At 45.7% G+C, this 18,934-nt stretch overlaps 1 protein-coding gene across 1 annotated transcript; it reads right to left on the reverse strand.

The window, feature by feature from the left end:
* Positions 1-8,569: 8,569 nt before the first annotated feature.
* Positions 8,570-11,582, reverse strand: LOC123095038 (formin-like protein 20). Its single transcript, XM_044516871.1, has 5 exons — positions 11,510-11,582; positions 11,163-11,378; positions 10,657-11,057; positions 10,333-10,554; positions 8,570-10,258 (listed from the first exon to the last, which is right to left on the reverse strand). Exons 1-5 carry the CDS (start codon positions 11,580-11,582, stop codon positions 8,570-8,572), a joined length of 2,601 nt encoding a protein of 866 aa, XP_044372806.1.
* Between the last annotated feature and the right edge of the window lie 7,352 nt (positions 11,583-18,934).

Genomic DNA, 18,934 nt, shown 5'->3' on the forward strand with positions numbered 1-18,934 from the left:
GCATACTTATTAGCATCTTTCGGGATTGACAAAACCTTCCGGTTGTATCACATACAACCTTTCCTCATTAAAATCGTCGAGGAAACAATGTTTTGACATCCTATCTGCAAGATTTCATAAATAATGCAGTAATCGCTAATATAATTCCAACAGACTCTTAGCATCGCTACGAGTGAGAAAATCTCATCGTAGTCAACTCCTTGAACTTGTCGGAAAACATCTTAACGACAAGTCGAGCTTTCTTAATGGTGACATTTACCATCATTGTCCGTCTTCCTTTTGAAATCCATCTGTACTCATTAGCCTTACGACCATCGAGCCGTTCTGCCAAAGTCTACACTTTGTTTTCATACATGGATCCTCTCTCGGATTTTATGGCCTCAAGCCATTTATCGGAATCCGGGCCCACCATCGCTTCTCCATAGCTCGTAGGTTCATTGTTGTCTAGCAACATGACCTTCAAGACAGGATTACGTACCACTCTGAAGTAGTACGCATCCTTGTCATCCTACGAGGTTTGGGAGTGACTTGATCCGAAGTTTCATGATCAATATCATAAGCTTCCACTTCAATTGGTGTAGGTGCCACAGGAACAACTCCCTGTGCCCTGTCACACACTAGTTGAAGAGACGGTTCAATAACCTCATCAAGTCTCCACCATCCTCCCACTCAATTCTTTCGAGAGAAACTTTTCCTCGAGAAAGGACCCGATTCTAGAAACAATCCATATTGCTTTCGGATCTGAATTAGGAGGTATACCCAACTGTTTTGGGTTTCCTATGAAGATGCATTTTATCCGCTTTGGGTTCGAGCTTATCAACCTGAAACTTTTTCATATAAGCGTCGCAGCCCCAAACTTTTAAGAAACGACAACTTAGGTTTCTCTAAACCATAATTCATACGGTGTCATCTCATCGGAATTACGTGGTGCCCTATTTAAAGTGAATGTGGTTGTCTCTAATGCCTAACCCATGAACGATAGTGGTAATTCGATAAGAGACATCATGGTACGCACCATATCCAATAGGGTGCAACTATGATGTTCGGACACACCATCACATTATGGTGTTCCAGGCGGTATTAATTGCGAAACAATTTCCACAATGTCTTAATTGTGTGCCAAAACTCGTAACTCAGATATTCATCTCTATGATCATATCATAGACATTTTATCCTCTTGTCACAATGATCTGCTACTTCACTCTGAAATTACTTGAACCATTCAATAATTCAGACTTGTGTTTCATCAAGTAAATATACTCAACATTTACTCGAATCATCTGTGAAGTAAGAACATAATGATATTCACTGCATGCCTCAGCACTCATTCGACTGCACACATCAAAATGTGTTACTTCCAACAAGTTGCTATCTTGTTCCATCTTACTGAAAATGAGGCTTTTCAGTCATCTTGCCCATGTGGTATGATTTGCATATCTCAAGTGATTCAAAATCAAGTGAGTCCGAACGATCCATTTGCATGGAGTTTCTTCATGCATATACACCAATAGACATGGTTCGCATGTCTCAAACTTTTCAAAAACGAGTGAGTCCAAAGATCCATCAACATGGAGCTTCTTCATGCGTTTTATACCATTATGACTTACATGGCAGTGCCACAAGTAAGTGGTACTATCATTACTATCTTATATCTTTTGGCATGAAAATGTGTATCACTACGACCGAGATTCAATAAACCATTCCTTTAGGTGCAAGACCATTGAAGGTATTATTCAAAAATAGAGTAACCATTATTCTCCTTAAATGAATAACCGTATTGCGATAGACATAATCCAATCATGTCTATGCTCAACGCAAACACCAATCTCGGTGGTAGAGGGAGCGTGCGATGCTTGATCATATCAACCTTGGAAACACTTCCAACATATATCGTCAGCTCACCTTTAGCTAGTCTCCATTTATTACGTAGCTTTTATTTCAAGTTACTAACACTTAGCAACCGAACCGGTATCCAATACCCTGGTGCTACTAGGAGTACTAGTAAAGTACACATCAACACAATGTATATCCAATATACTTCTATCGACCTTGCCAGCCTTCTTATCTACCAAGTATCTAGGGTGGTTCCGCTTCAGTGTCCGTTCCTCTCTTTACAGAAGCACTTAGTCTCGGGTTTGGGTTCAACCTCGGGTTTCTTCACTGGTGCAGCAGCTGATTTGCCGTTTCATGAAGTATCCCTTCTTGCCCTTGCCCTTCTTGAAACTAGTGGTTTCACCAACCATCAACAATTGATGCTCCTTCTTGATTCCTACTTTCGCGGTGTCAAACATCATGAATACCTCAAGGATCATCATATCTATCCTTGATATGTTATAGTTTATCACAAAGCTTTAGCAGCTTGGTGGCAATGACTTTGAAGAAACATCACTATCTCATCTGGAAGATCAACTCCCATTCGATTCAAGTGATTGTTGCACTCAGACAATCTGAGCACAAGCTCAACGATTGAGCTTTTCTCTCTTAGTTTGCAGGTTAAGAAAATCGTCGGAGGTCTCATACCTCTTGACGTGGGCACGAGCCTGAAATCATAATTTCAGCCTTCGAAACATCTAATATGTTCCGCGACGTTTCAAAAACGTCTTTGGTGCCTCTACTCTAAACCGTTTAACTGAACTATCACGTAGTTATCAAAACGTGTATGTCTGATGTTCGCAACATCCACAGACGACGTTTGGGGTTCAGCACACTGAGCGGTGCATTAAGGACATAAGCTTTCTACTGATCGCATAATCGCTACTATCAACTTTCAACTATATTTTCTCTAGGAACATATCTAAACAGTGGAACTAAAGCGCGAGCTACGACATAATTTGCAAAAGGTCTTTTGACTATGTTCAGGATAATTAAGTTCATCTTATGAACTCCCACTCAGATAGACATCCCTCTAGTCATCTAAGTGATTACATGATCCGAGTCAACTAGGCTGTGTCCGATCATCACGTGAGACGGACTAGTTATCATCGGTGAACATCTTCATGTTGATCGTATCTACTATATGACTCATGCTCGACCTTTCGGTCTCCGTGTTCCGAGGCCATGTCTGCACATGCTAGGCTCGTCAAGTTAACCCTAAGTGTTTTCGCTGTGTAAAACTGTCTTACACCCGTTGTATGTGAACGTAAGAATCCATCACACCCGATCATCACGTGGTGCTTAGAAGCGACGAAACTGTAGCAACGGTGCACAGTTAGGGGAGAACACTTCTTGAAATTTTGTAAGGGATCATCTTATTTACTACCGTCGTCCTAAGCAAACAAGATGCATAAACATGATAAACATCACATGCAATCATATAGTGACATGATATGGCCAATATCATTTTGCTCCTTTTGATCTTCATCTTCGGGGCTCCATGATCATCATCGTCACCGGCACGACACCATGATCTCCATCATCATGATCTCCATCATCGTGTCTTCATGAAGTTGTCACGCCAACGACTACTTCTACTTCTATGACTAACGCGTTTAGCAATAAAGTAAAGTAGTTTACATGGCGTTCTTCAATGACACGCAGGTCATACAATAAATAAAGACAACTCCTATGGCTCCTGCCGGTTGTCATACTCATCGACATGCAAGTCGTGAATCCTATTACAAGAACATGATCAATCTCATACATCACATATCATTCATCACATTCTTCTTGGCCATATCACATCACATAGCATACCCTGCAAAAACAAGTTAGACGTCCTCTAATTGTTGTTGCATGTTTTACGTGGCTGCTATGGGTTTCTAGCAAGAACGTTTCTTACCTACGCAAGACCACAACGTGATATGCCAATTGCTATTTACCCTTCATAAGGACCCTTTTCATCGAATCCGTTCCGACTAAAGTGGGAGAGACTGGCACCCGCTAGCCACCTTATGCACCAAGTGCATGTCAATCGGTGGAACCTGTCTCACGTAAGAGTACGTGTAAGGTCGGTCCGGGCCGCTTCATCCCACAATACCGTCGAAACAAGATAGGACTAGTAACGGTAAGCATATTGAACAACATCAACGCCCACAACTACTTTGTGTTCTACTCGTGCAAAGAATCTACGCAATAGACCTAGCTCATGATGCCACTGTTGGGGAACGTAGCAGAAATTCAAAATTTTCCTACGTGTCACCAAGATCTATCTATGGAGAGACTAGCAACGAGTAGAAGGAGAGTGCATCTACATACCCTTGTAGATCGCTAAGAGGAAGCGTTCAAGTGAACGGGGTTGATGGAGTCGTACTCGTCGTGATTCAAATCACCGATGATCAAGTGCCGAACGCACGGCACCTCCGCGTTCAACACACGTACAGCCCGGTGACGTCTCCCACGCCTTGATCCAGCAAGGAGAGAGGGAGAGGTTGAGGAATACTCCGTCCAGCAGCAGCACAATGGCGTGGTGGTGGTGGAGGAGCGTGGCAATCCTGCAGGGCTTTGCCAAGCACCGCGAGAGAGGAGGAGCACTTGGGAGAGGGAGGGCTGCGCCAGGGGCAAGGGTGAAGCTCCCATGCGCCTCCCCACTATATATAGGGGTGGAGGGGGCTGGTTTCTTGCCCTCCAAGTCCACTGGGGCGTTGGCCAAGGTGGGAGGAAAGAAATCTCATTATTTCCTTCCCCACCGATTGTTATCCCCCCTTTTTAGGGATCTTGATCTTATCCCTTCGGGATATGATCTTATTCCTTCTAAGGGGGGATCTTGGTGCGCCTTGACCAGGGGTGTGGGGCCTTGCCCCCACTACCCACGTCCATGTGGGCCCCCCCATGCAGGTGGGCCCCACTCCGGAACCTTCTAGAACCTTCCCGGTACAATACCGAAAAATCCCGAACATTTTCCGGTGGCCAAAATAGGACTTCCCATATATAAATCTTTACCTCCGGACCATTCTGGAACTCCTCGTGACGTCCGGGATCTCATCCGGGACTCCGAACAACATTCGGTAACCACATACAAACTTCCTTTATAACCCTAGCGTCATCGAACCTTAAGTGTGTAGACCCTACGGGTTCGGGAGACATGTAGACATGACCGAGACGTTCTCCGGTCAATAACCAACAGCGGGATCTGGATACCCATGATGGCTCCCACATGTTCCACGATGATCTCATTGGATGAACCACGATGTCAAGGACTTAATCAATCCCGTATTCAATTCCCTTTGTCTATCGGTATGTTACTTGCCCGAGATTCGATCGTCGGTATCCAATACCTTGTTCAATCTCGTTACCGGCAAGTCACTTTACTCGTTCCGTAACACATCATCCCTTGATCAACTCCTTGGTCACATTGCGCATATGATGATGTCCTATCGAGTGGGCCCAGAGATACCTCTCCGTTTACACAGAGTGACAAATCCCAGTCTCGATCCGCATAAAACAATAGATACTTTCGGAGATACCTGTAGTGCACCTTTATAGTCACCCAGTTACGTTGTGACGTTTGATACACCCAAAGCACTCCTACGGTATCCAGGAGTTACACGCTCTCATGGTCGAAGGAAGAGATACTTGACATTGGCAAAGCTCTAGCAAATGAACTACACGATCTTTTGTGCTAGTCTTAGGATTGGGTCTTGTCCATCACATCATTCTCCTAATGATGTGATCCCGTTATCAACGACATCCAATGTCCATAGCTAGGAAACCATGACTATCTGTTGATCACAACGAGCTAGTCAACTAGAGGCTCACTAGGGACATATTGTGGTCTATGTATTCACACATGTATTACGATTTCCGGATAATACAGTTATAGCATGAATAAAAGACAATTATCATGAACAAGGAAATATAATAATAATACTTTTATTATTGCCTCTAGGGCATATTTCCAACATGATGGGCTTCAGAATCGGGCTTGGATCCAAGATAACCGCGGTGCTCTGAACGTGGTGACCACAGTCGAGTACATCCAACTCTGGAGGCGTCTCCTCCAGGTGACTCTCTCCTCCCAGCCCAACTCGCTACGTTGGCGCTGGACCGATAGCGGCTTTACTCGGCCAAATCGTGATACCACACCCTTTTCCAAGGTTCAATCGCAGACCCGGAGTGGAGGCTCACCTAGAAATGTTGGGCACTCGATGATAACAAGATCTTTCTCTGGCTAGTGAAGCAGGATCGATGCTGGACGACCGCGAGACTGGCTAGGCACGGCTTGCCCCATCCGCCAGCTTGCGTACTCTGCAATCAGGAAGACAGGGACATTCACCATCTGCTTGTGGCGTGTCCCTTCTCCAAGGAAATTTGGTACTGCACTTTCTCCTGGTGCCGCCTTACTATGCCCCCCCCTCCTGACGGCACTCTCCCCCTCTATGCTTGGTGGCGATCCACGACACACTCCGTGCCACATTCTCTCTGGAAGGCACTTGCCTCGATCATTCCAATCATCACGTGGGCTATTTGGAAGCACCGAAATGCATGCATCTTTGATCAACATCAACCCTCCATCAACCTCCTGCTGACTACCATCCAAGATGATGTGCGCGCCTGGGCCATGGCCGGCGCCAAAGGGCTTCAAGCACTACTTGATGTAACGTAGACTGTATGTATTGGGGCTGAGCAACCCCTCCCTCTGCTCCCGCGAGCCTCCGACTTGCCTCAATTGCGTACAAGTCGTAGGATCCCCAACCCCATAACTTTCACTCTACCTATCAATGCAAAGATATGCTTAGGCGTATTGGTGAAAAAAAATCTAGCGATTCGGCTCGAAAAGAGGCGAGGGTGGATCTCGTGGAGGCGGAGGAGCCGTTGGGCGAGGAGACGTCTGCCGAGGCCGATCCCACGGGGCACTTCATCTAGGTGCGTATATTGTGGCATGACTTCTTCATATAGGTGGTCCTCGACACGTAGCCCAAAGGCATGCGCAACCTTCTCATCGCCGGCAAGATGCAAGTCATCAAGCTCCTGCAACCTCCGTGACATCTGCAGCACCGACAAGTCTGACAAGCAGGCTTTTATGGCGCCTCACGCTCTAGTTGCATGACAACCAGCCCGAGGCTCACCTGCAACATCGTCGTCGTCCAAAATTTGAGCTCCTTCAACTGGGACCGTACGAAGTTGGTGCGGGCGAGCGATGAAAATAGATTAGTGGTGTGGCAGAGAATCGGTATCTTATTATCTTGATTGATCCGGTGGTGTGGCGAGCGAATCCAGGGGCAAATAAATCAAGACATAACTATGATCACATAGACTAATCCATAAAAGGGCAACCTGGTGCATGTAGCTCCCGCTTGCGCAGGGTCCAGGGAAGGGTCCGACCACTTTGGGTCTATAGTACGCAGCCTTTCCCTACATTTCTGTAAGAGGCTGTTTCCAGGATTTGAACCCATGACCTCATGGTCACAAGGCAGCAGCTTTACCACTGCGCCAAGGCTCCCCTTCACATAGACTAATCCATAGAGTGGCATATAATCGGCAGTACTAATAACGAGACGTTCATTGGTCTTCGAAAAATAAAGAACCAATGAAACATATGTGAGTCTTCTTTGCATCTTTTGAGTACTACAACCTAGGTTGGCAGTGACACACAATGGAATACTAGAAATCATTGTGGGGAGCAGGAAGCCAAGCATGCTGGAGACTGATGACTGAAAAGAGTTGCGGATGCTAACAACCCTGATTCCCCTCATTGGGAGCTAAGCGCCACCGACGCCAACACATCCCTTCAGTAGATCAGTGAATCATATAGGGGTCAATCAGCATCAATGGAAAAGCCTGGGAAGTTTAGAGAGAAATCAAGATACATGTGTGGCTGTGTGTTGCCTATGTACAATCCTATAATTTAGTTTATGCTATCTATGCATATTGATAAATTTCTACAACAAGATGCAAAATAATTGTTGTGTGAACATGCGCTAGATCTTTTTGTAATAATTTTGTATTACTAATAATTTATCAAATGCTTTTAAGTTTTAAGTAGTGCATGAACATTAACATTGTTGCTATTTGTTTGGCATGTAAGGACTGAAGTTTGTTGTTGTAGTTAGGCTTGGTGAGAAGGGAGGCGTACATGGCTGAGGCGGTGACGTTGTCGCATTCGTCTCGCCATATATTACCTTCCTCGAGTAGTAGGGAAGCACTATAAATACTATCACCAGTTACTAATAATTTAGCGCCAACTACAATAGTCGTAAGAAATCCCCATAGTGAAATCCTATTGTTGCTGCAAGCTGGGGTGTGTGGCGCTGCAATGGCCAGCTATTGTCCTGGCTAAGCAGATTGAGTGCTGCTGCAAGAGCAGGTCACCGCTGTTGCAAGCCAGGACATGCAGCCGCCACTGTTGCAAGCCTGAAGAAAGGAAGAAAGCACAGTGCTGCAAGGGCTGGCTGGCGCTGCTGCATGTCTAGTATAACTTACTAACAATCAAGCCAATTCGTAATCAGTAGTTTAACAATGGAACAACAAGCGGAGTAAGCTGTTCCAAATTCAACATTCAACTGTCTGCAGGCCCACAAGTGGGCGTTTTCTTGCGAGGGAACTGAAGTAGTATTGTGACCACTGGTTTCCATTCTACCAAAGGTTCAATTCGAATAAGATTACAATTTACAAATACATTCTGGAGAAGAGCTTAGGAACTTAATCTCGTTGGCCTTGCCGGTGCAGTTCCACTTCTGTCTTTAGAGCTGGACATGGAAACTACTGCTGTGGTCTTTGGCCATGGCTGTGTTGTCAATCTCGGTGATGAAGGGGACAAGCTTCTGCCACTTGCTTTCACGCCTTCTCGATGGTTCTGGATGACTCTAGATGCTCTTGGCGATACAGCGTGTACATCGGCCGCTCTAGAGGTCGCTACAGATCGGGATAACTCGCTGAATGATGCACGGCGAGGCAACCTGGTCGGAGCTGATGCGCCCTGCTGCATATCAGGCTGAGAAGCTGGCACCGCTCTGCTGAATCTGGGACCGGCGAGCGGCGATCTTCCCGGAGATGAAGGCGGCGTCACGCTGTGTTTTTGCCGTCGAGGCGAGGAAGAAGGAGAAGCTATGTGCAACCCCGAGCTAGGACGAGATGTCTTCACCGCAGGGAGTGAAGTCAGGGCCCTACTCTTTCCCGGGGAAGAAACGGCCGGTGTTGCCGAGATTGCCGGCGAGGACATGGATTTCTTCAGAGTGCTTGTTCGACGAGGGGCTTCTACGGCCGGCGATTCTTGTTTCGGTACTCTACTACTCCTCGGTTTTTCAGAGGAATGGATGACTGGTTTCTTGGCTTTCTCCATGGGATTGCCGCTGCATTCGCCGTCTTCTTGGCTTCGCTCTCGGCCTAGAGGACTTGGTGCGAAAGACGAAGATGCTTGCCGGGTGAAAACTATTTGTTTCACCTCTGGCCTCGCGGCGGTGCCACTCGCAGAGTGCTTTCGAGCCTCCGGATCTCCTCCCGCTTGTTGCTGTGAGCTACGCTTCAGGTGTTCTTTGGAGAGGTTTGAAGAAACTCTTATTGCCTGAGCTGCTGATCCTTGCTTGAGCCTGCTCGGAACCACATGTTGTCTGTGAGGAGATGGAATTGTCCTTGCTTGAGATGTTCTGTTACTGGAAGAACTAGAAGCTGCAACAAGTGCTCCCTTCTGCGAGCCTACTCTAACGAGCGTCTTTGATGTTGCAGGCTTCTTGTCATCTGGTCCGGTGTCTGGTCTCCTCATCTTCTTCCTAATGATGGGAACTGCTGGGATTATGGCAGCTTGTTTCTGCCTGGTTTTCCGCATAAGCTGGGGTGTAACCCTCTGGCCACCTTCTTGCACTGGAATTAGTCCATCATTTCTGTCTTCTTGGAGATCTGTTGGCATCTCTTCATTTATATCCCTTATTGTGGGAACGATTGGTGCCATAGAACTGCTGCTTCCAGCTTCCAGTAGATAGCTTGTTTCCCCTAATCTGGGCTCTTTGGTTTCTCTAGTAACATCAACTCCATCTTCATGGATAAACTCGGCCTCATCCTCGGTGCTAATGTTTCCCTTTTCATCTGAACCGTTACTCGCGCTATCTGATGACCCGGTTTCACCGTCCTCTCCTTTTTCTGCTGAACTGTTACTTGCCCTATCTGACGACACGGTTTCACTGTGCTCTGTGTTAGTGTTTGGCTCTTCATAGTGATCTTGTCGTGAAGCTTCACCGTGCGATTCACGCTCGTTCTGATCAAAATCTGAATCCTCGATCAGTATCTCGTCAAAGTCATAGAACTCATCTGCGTTCCCAATGGAGGAAAGCTCGCTCTCGTCATGGCTTTCATCTGTGTCTGACAGCTCCACCTCTGAGAAGAACACCTGATCCATTACGCAAACACTTATAAACTGTATCAGTTCAAGGGAGCGACAGGCTTTGAGGAGAGAATGTATACCTCGATCTTGAAGTCCTCCTTAAATTTCTCCCTGTTGCAGTTCCATGGCAGATCAATGTCCTCCAGAGTGAAAGCCGTCATGTTGGACTGCAGAAAGCAAGTGCTGAACATGATGCTGAACATGATCTGCTCGTGGCCTTCATTACCCACATGGATGCACTCGATAACAACATCGCCTTGTATCTGACATCCAATGTCAGCCTTGATCACCGTGCTTTCCGCCTGTAATTAAGACAAATATCCAAGGTAGAAGAGAGCATTACTAAATCACCATTCATGAGACCATTATTTGGGAGCATCCACGGAGCTGACAGGTTTCATCACCTGCTTATAGTTCTTGAACTGTTGCTTGATCCTTGGTGTGCTAAACAGAACCTCCGTCGAAGAAACATCGGCTGATGGCTCACGCGGCTCGCCATGGACACGAACAACCGGCCTACATCCGCCGCTGCCGTCGAAATCCGGGACAGCTCTGAGTATCAGGCAGTCGAGGACGAAGGGCTGCTGCTTCATGCCCATGAGGGCCCCCTTGTCCCTGAGCCTCGTCACATACTGCAGGTACCTCAGATGAGACGGCCGCGGGTCGAGCGCCGAGCATGCGCTGAGCAGCTCCACCGGCGCTCTCCCATACACTGCGTCGAGCGTCGTCCGCTCCGGCGCGGCCTCCTCGATGTACACCAGCAAGCTGGCCATGGCGAACGCGAGGGCAGGCCACGCCGCGCCATCGCCGTCGCAGTGCATGAGCAGGATGTTGCGCTGGTGGCCGGACACCAGCCAGTCCACGCACGAGCCGACGAACGCGCGGATCTTTGGGAGGGGGAGCGACGGGCAGCCGCCGTACCGGGATGGGTAGTCGGCGACGACGGCGGCGGCGCCATGCCCGAGGAGGGAGTGGACAGCGTCGGCTCCGGTCGGTGCCGCGGCGAAGTTGACGACCATGAGCGAAGCGTGCGGGTTGCCGGCCTTGAGCTGGATGATGGTGCTGGTCAGGTAATCCTTGTGCGCGCGCTCGTCGAGGGCTCCGATCGACAAGCAGGAGTTGAACACTGTTCAAAGAAACTCCGGGTGAGTTGTAGTTCAACCAGCCGCATTATGATCTCTCATCTCAGACACAAAATCCTTATTGTGATCTCCAGCTACAAGCCCAAAACTAGATACGTGCGAGGATGGTACGTACCGAAGACCCGCTCGGAGACGTGAGACAGTCCATCCATGGCCTTCCGGGCGAAGAGCTTCCTCAGCAGCGCCATGGCTGAATGGCTGAATGTACCTGAGGGAAAGAGGGAGGGGGGAGAGATGGGTTGACATGGATCTGAAGGGGGGGAGGAAGGAAAGCTACGTGCGGGGATGGATGCTTGGAGCGCGGGGCGACAACTTCTCCATGAGCTGCGTTTGCTCCGCGTATCACGTGAACTGGTCGTGGAGACGACCTGGACGTTCACCTTGGGGGCCGGCCGGCTCACGAAGCGCAAGTTTTTTTAAAACAAAACGCTTTTCACGTTGGGTTTTTTTTTTGGCGGGTAATTTGTTTTTTCCTTTATTACGGGTATGCTTTTTGTTTTTTTCTTTTTGTATCTTCTACGTATATTTTAAAATAAAGCAAACAGATGTTCACATTTTTAAAATGAAATATGCAAAAATAAAATAGTCGCAATGTTTTTGAATATGCAAAATGTAAGAATCATATTTTTTTTTAAATATGCACAAAATGTAAAATAAAATGTTCACAGTTTTTCAGAAGTTAATGTTTTTTCAGCTTCCAACTAAAGTTTCAATTTTTTTTCAGAAAATATTCACTTTTTCCATAGAGTATTTCAAATATTTTCACTTTTTTCAGATAATTAGTTCCCTTATTTTTTTAGAAAACTGAACGGAACACCCGACTGAAGACAATAAAACGCTTGAAAAATATACGCTTTTCTGCAACAGAGAAAAAAATATTCCGGGTCACTACATTTCTGCGCCAAAGGGCCAGCCCAGTTAGAGGGCAACCTTGTGCAGAACGTAGCATTTCGACGCACTAAGCGTCACATGCAAGTTCCCCGCACTAAGATATTTCTGAAATACACGACGAACATTTAAATAAAAAATGAATATTTTTTAAATACACACTAAACATATATTTAGTTACAGGGTGATTATTTTAACACGCACGACAAACCTTCTCTAAAATACGATTATGTTTTTTGTAAACATTATGAACACATTTAAATACACAATAAACATATCTAAAAAAGTATGATGGACATGTTTAAAAACACGGTGAAGTTTTTTTAATGTTGAATATTTTTTCAAATAGATGATCAACATTTGAAAAACACGAAAAATATTTTTTTAACACTATGCACATGTTTTCTACAAATGATTAAAAATCCAAAAGAAAAAACGAAAAATGAAATAAAATCAGAAAATGAAAAGGAACTAAAATTAGAATGTGTGCAATTCATATTACAAAAACATTCTATATTTACAAATGTTGATGTAACTAAAAAGAAAATAAGAACAAGAAAACATAAAGCAATTTAAAAAAAAAAGATAAAACCATATGAAAAAAAAACACAAATAACCAGATTAAAAAAAACTTACAAAGTAGTTCTCAAACCAAGCTTTCTTAGCAAAACTAGGTTGTATTTGCTCCACTCAGATTCTCCCTTTGTTGGTAGGAGGGTGCTTTAATATTATGCGGCAACAAGGGGAAAAGAACAATGGTATTTTTGACGACAGATGATCTTTTATTTTATTGATATTTATCAAGAATTTGAACTTAAAAGAAATTGTTCGCACAAGTTGTCAAAATACTTGGGTGAATAATCTTCCTGTACCCACATGTGAGAAGGTTGATAGAATTCTCACGGGTGTTGAGTGGGAGCAAAAATGTCCCTTGTTAAAGTTTATGCACTGTAACAGAGAGTCTCTGATCACATGTCAATCATGTTGGATTGATGTCAGAAATAAAAATGTCTCCTCTTTCAAACTTTCTTGGTTTCAACAAAAGGGTTTCATTGATTTTGTGTCTATTGAATGAGTAAAGGAAAATAATGAACACACATATGCCGAAAGGTGGAAGAATAAGATCCGACACCTTCGAAAGTTTCTCAAAGGTTGGGCAAACCGTCTGCACTCTCATTAGCACCTTGGATGGTAAAGCAGAGAGCGCTCCCCTCTCTCCAATTGAATACACTACCAAATAAGTGGCGGATGAGTCTTTTGCAAAACTTATGTGTGAGGAGGAAATAAAATGGCTTCAATGTGCCAAAGTACGCACGTCCGAAAAAGGTATAATAAAAACACATATTTTCATCTCATTGTGAGGGATAAACAACGTAAGAGAAAACTTCTAGCTCAAGCAGGATGACCGTACAATTGTTGTTGAGGACCAACTAAAAACATATATTTCATTTCTTTTTATATAATCCTTCTTAGCTTGCCAGTCTCTAAGTATATCCAACTAGATGAGGATATCAGAGGTGATATCCCTAAGTTATCGATAGAGGAGAGGGACATCCTATAACTTCTCCTTTCACAGAGAAAGAAGCACGGGTTGCAATCTCTCAGATGAACACAATAAAGCGCTTGGACCAAACGGGTTCCCGACTAATTTTTATTAGAAATTCTAGCCAATCATAACAGGAAATTCCATGCCTATGCTTGCTAGCTTATACAATGGGAATATGCCCTTGTAAGTGCATCTAGTGCCACCCCTAGTTGGTTTTGGAGTACTGACGACAAAGTTGGTTGAGTGACTAATGTGTTTGTGAGAATTGCAGGATAACACAGGTAGTAGTCCCATATTGATTCGGTTTACCTACCAGAGATGACCCATAAAAATGTGTGAAGACATTGAAGACAATGGTGGTCTGTGAAGATATTCACATTGAAGACTATGACTAGAGAAGACATCGCATGAAGACTATGGAGTGCGAACACATAGTTGTTTCGTAGTTTCCTTTTCTTCTTTGTTGAGTCATAGAACCACTGTACTGTTAAGTGGGGTCCAAGTGAACAAAGTCAGAGTGATTGAAGTGATGCTCAACCAAATCCTAAGTCTTCGAGCGAAGACAATGAGAGCAAATCTTATTCAGAGCTAGATGAGTCAGCTTTGCTTGTAGCCCAAGCCAAGCTGCCGTGTGTGTTTGAAATCTGACTGTTGGACACGTGTCAGTTCCTTAGTGACCCAGGGTCATTTTGGAAAAATCATGTCAGGTTGCCTCCTGGCTATAAATAGCCCCCCCCCTACACCATAAATTGGTGTCTGCTCAGATTTAGTGCACGACTTTTGTCATTTAAGAGCAACCCACCTCCGAAGCATTTGAGAGAGTAATCCGTGCGAGAACAAATCCCAAAACACCCAGAGCCAAAGAGTGTTAGGAATCACTGAAGTCTTTCTGTCCGCGCGATCTGAAGACTTATTACACTTAAGGACTGTGAATCCTCCAGCCGGTTAGGCGTCGCGTTCTGAGCATCCAAGATTCATTGTGGATTGCCGGTGAACGAAGTCTGTGAAGGTTTGGAAGTCTCCCTTGAAGACTTATCAGAGTGATTGGGCGAGGACTAAGTGTTCTTAGCTCAAAGGGAATAAGGTGAAGACGCGGTCTTCTGAGTTGAATCTCAGCCTCCCTAACCAGACGTACAATTGTCACAGCAACTGGAACTGGTCCAACAAATCCCTTGTCCTCTCCAAGCAACTGGTTCTATCCATTATCTCTCTCTTTACTTACAATTTATCTTTGTGAAGTCTTTGCCTATTTGCCTAATCTGATTGACTTCATTGTGTGAAGACTGTTTACTGTGTGGCTTCATACTATCTTCCATCCTGATCCATACTACCTAGCTGCTGATAGTCTTCGTGCTTTCACTATATTGCTTACTTGACTATGGCTTGTCTAGTGTAGTCTACCTTCCGCTGCATATCAATAGGTTCATTTCTATTGTTTGTCTTCAAAGCACCCATGTTTTGAAGACTTCCATAAAAATCGCCTATTCACCCCCCTCTAGTCGAATACTAGCACTTTTAATTGGTATCAGAGCAAGGTGCTCCCTTGTTCTGTGTGATTCGGTTTAACCACCCGAAGTTTAGCTATGTCGACTGCAGGGACAATCAAGGTCTCCGTTGTGTGCCCTGTCTTCAATGGCACTGATTACCCCTACTCGAAGAATAAGATGCATATGCATCTTGAAGCCATTGACGTCGATCTCTGGTATGTCGTCAAGAACGGCGTTCCCAAGGCCGGTGAAGGTGGTACTCCTGCTGATGTCAAGAAGTTCATCCAAGTGGACTCAACTGCCAAGAACATCATCTGTAGTCATCTGACCAAAGGGCAGTATGGTTGTGTGAGTGCTCTGGAAACTGCGGAGCTAGTCTCGGACTGGCTCTCCAAGGTTAACGAAGGCGTCTCAACATAGAGAGATTCAAGGATCAGTGTTTTTCGCAATCTCTTCAACCGCTTCAAGAGAAATGACAATGAGAATGTCCAGCTCACATTTGATCGCCTCACTGATATCACAAATCAGCGTCATGCACTCGGCGCCACTAAGATCACTAAGCACGAAATCGTCAAGACACTTCTGAGATCTCTTGACAGCTCATTTGACACCCTGGCCCTGATGATTCAAGAGCGCCCTGACTTCAAGACTCCTGATCCGTCTGACATACTTGAGAGGCTCAACACACATGAGTTCCAGCTATCTGAGAAAAGAGATATCTATGGTCCCAACTATGGTCGTACTCGCGCTTTGAAGGCGAAGGTTGTCTCCTCATCTGAAGAAGAATCTGATTGCAATTCTGGGGATCCTGAAGATATTGGAAAGGAGCTTGCTATGCTTGTGAAGAAGTTCCAAAAGTTCGCCAAGAAGAAAGACTTCAGAAAGTCTTCAAGATCCAGCTCAAGAAATGATGAAGCTTCTGTTGGAAATATGCCCTAGAGGCAATAATAAAATGGTTATTATTATATTTCTTTGTTCATGATAATTGTCTGTTATTCATGCTATAATTGTGTTATCCGGAAATCGTAATACACGTGTGAATACATAGACCATAACATGTCCCTAGTGAGCCTCTAGTTGACTAGCTCGTTGATCAACAGATAGTCATGGTTTCCTGACTATGGACTTTGGATGTCATTGATAACAGGATCACATCATTAGGAGAATGATGTGATGGACAAGACCCAATCCTAAGCGTAGCACAAAGATCGTGTAGTTCGTTTTGCTAGAGCTTTTCCAAATGTCAAGTATCATTTCCTTAGACCATGAGATTGTGCAACTCCCGGATACCGTAGGAGTGCTTTGGGTGTGCCAAACGTCACAACGTAACTGGGTGACTATAAAGGTGCACTATGGGTATCTCCGAAAGTGTCTGTTGGGTTGGCACGAATCGAGACTGGGATTTGTCACTCCGTATGACGGAGAGGTATCTCTGGGCCCACTCGGTAATGCATCATCATAATGAGCTCAATGTGACCAAGTGTCTGGTCACGGGATCATGCATTACGGTACGAGTAAAGTGACTTGCCGGTACCGAGATTAAAGGAGGTATTGGGATACCGACGATCGAATCTCCGGCAAGTAACGTACCGATTGACAAAGGGAATTGTATACGGGGTTGCTTGAATCCTCGACATCGTGGTTCATCCGATGAGATCATCGAGGAGCATGTGGGAGCCAACATGGATATCCAGATCCCGCTGTTGGTTATTGACCGGAGAGGCGTCTCGGTCATGTCTGCATGTCTCCCGAACCCGTAGGGTCTACACACTTAAGGTTCGGTGACGCTAGGGTTGTAGAGATATTAGTATGCAGTAACCCGAAAGTTGTTCGGAGTCCCGGATGAGATCCGGACGTCACGAGGAGTTCCGGAATGGTCCGGAGGTAAAGAATTATATATAGGAAGTCAGGTTTCGGCCATCGGGAAAGTTTTGGGGGTCACCAGTATTGTACCGGGACCACCGGAAGGGTCCCGAGGGTCCATCGGGTGGGGCCACCTATCCCGGAGGACCCCATGGGCTGAAGTGGGAGGGGGAACCAGCCCCTGGTGGGCTGGTGCGCCCCCCCTTGGCCCCCCTGCGCCTAGGGTTGGAAACCCTAGGGGTGGGGGCGCCTCCACCTGGCTTGGGGGGCAAGTTTCCCCCCTGGTCGCCGCCTCCCTTGGAGATTGCATCTCCTAGGGCCGGCGCCCCCCTAGGGGGCCTATATAAAGAGGGGGGAGGGGGCAGCCGTACCCATGCTCTTGGTGCCTCCCTCTCCCCACGCACCACCTCTCCCTCTCACTGAAGCTTGGCGAAGCCCTGCCGAGATCGCTGCTGCATCCACCAACACGCCATCGTGCTGCTGGATCTCCATCAAGCTCTCCTTCCCCCTTGCTAGATCAAGGAGGAGACGTCTTCCCCAACCGTACGTGTGTTGAACGCGGAGGTGCTGTCCGTTCAGCACTAGGATCATCGGTGATTTGGATCACGACGAGTACGACTCCCTCAACCCCGTTCTCTTGAACGCTTCCGCTCGCGATCTACAAGGGTATGTAGATGCACTCCTCTCTCTCGTTGCTAGATGAACTCATAGATTGATCTTGGTGAAGCGTAGAAATTTTTTATTTTCTGCAACGTTCCCCAACAGTGGCATCATGAGCTAGGTCTATGCGTAGTTCTCTTTGCACGAGTAGAACACAAATTTGTTGTGGGCGTAGATGTTGTCATCTTTCTTGCCACTACTAGTCTTATTTTGCTTCAGCGGTATCGTGGGATGAAGCTGCCCGAACTGACCTTACACGTACGCTTACGCGAGACAGGTTCCACCGACTGACATGCACTAGTTGCATAAGGTGGCTAGCGGGTGTCTGTCTCTCCCACTTTAGTTGGAGCGGATTCGATGAAAAGGGTCCTTATGAAGGGTAAATAGAAGTTGGCAAATCACGTTGTGGCTTTTACGTAGGTAAGAAAACGTTCTTGCTAGAACCCTATTGCAGCCACGTAAAACATGCAACAACAATTAGAGGACGTCTAACTTGTTTTTGCAGCATATGCCTTGTGATGTGATATGGCCAAAAGTTGTGATGAATGATATATATGTGATGTATGAGATCATGTTCTTGTAATAGGAATCACGACTTGCATGTCGATGAGTATGACAACCGGCAGGAGCCATATGAGTTGTCTTAATTATTGTATGACCTGCATGTCAATGATTAAACGCCATGTAATTACTTTACTTTATTGCTAAACCGTTAGCCATAGTAGTAGAAGTAATAGTTGGCGAGCAACTTCATGGAGACACGATGATGGAGATCATGATGATGGAGATCATGGTGTCATGCCGGTGACGAAGATGATCATGGAGCCCCGAAGATGGAGATCAAAGGAGCTATATGATATTGGCCATATCATGTCACTATTTGATTGCATGTGATGTTTATCATGTTTTTGCATCTTGTTTACTTAGAACGATGGTAGTAAATAAGATGATCCCTCATAATAATTTCAAGAAAGTGTTCCCCCTAACTGTGCGCCGTTGCGAAAGTTCGTTGTTTCGAAGCACCACGTGATGATCGGGTGTGATAGATTCTAACGTTCACATACAACGGGTGTAAGACAGATTTACACATGCATAA

The sequence above is a fragment of the Triticum aestivum genome, chromosome 4B, assembly GCF_018294505.1.
Source record: "Triticum aestivum cultivar Chinese Spring chromosome 4B, IWGSC CS RefSeq v2.1, whole genome shotgun sequence".
NCBI classification, from domain to species: domain Eukaryota; kingdom Viridiplantae; phylum Streptophyta; class Magnoliopsida; order Poales; family Poaceae; genus Triticum; species Triticum aestivum.

Excerpts from the sequence above, each read along its gene's own strand:
- LOC123095038 (XM_044516871.1), bottom strand. The coding sequence starts at position 11,582 with ATGGCGCTGCTGAGGAAGCTCTTCGCCCGGAAGGCCATGGATGGACTG. Across the intron at positions 11,058-11,162 it reads CCCATCCCGGTACGGCGGCT|ATGGCGCGGCGTGGCCTGCC; the intron begins GCCCGTCGCTCC and ends ACTGCGACGGCG. Across the intron at positions 10,555-10,656 it reads AGTTCAAGAACTATAAGCAG|GCGGAAAGCACGGTGATCAA; the intron begins GTGATGAAACCT and ends TCTTAATTACAG.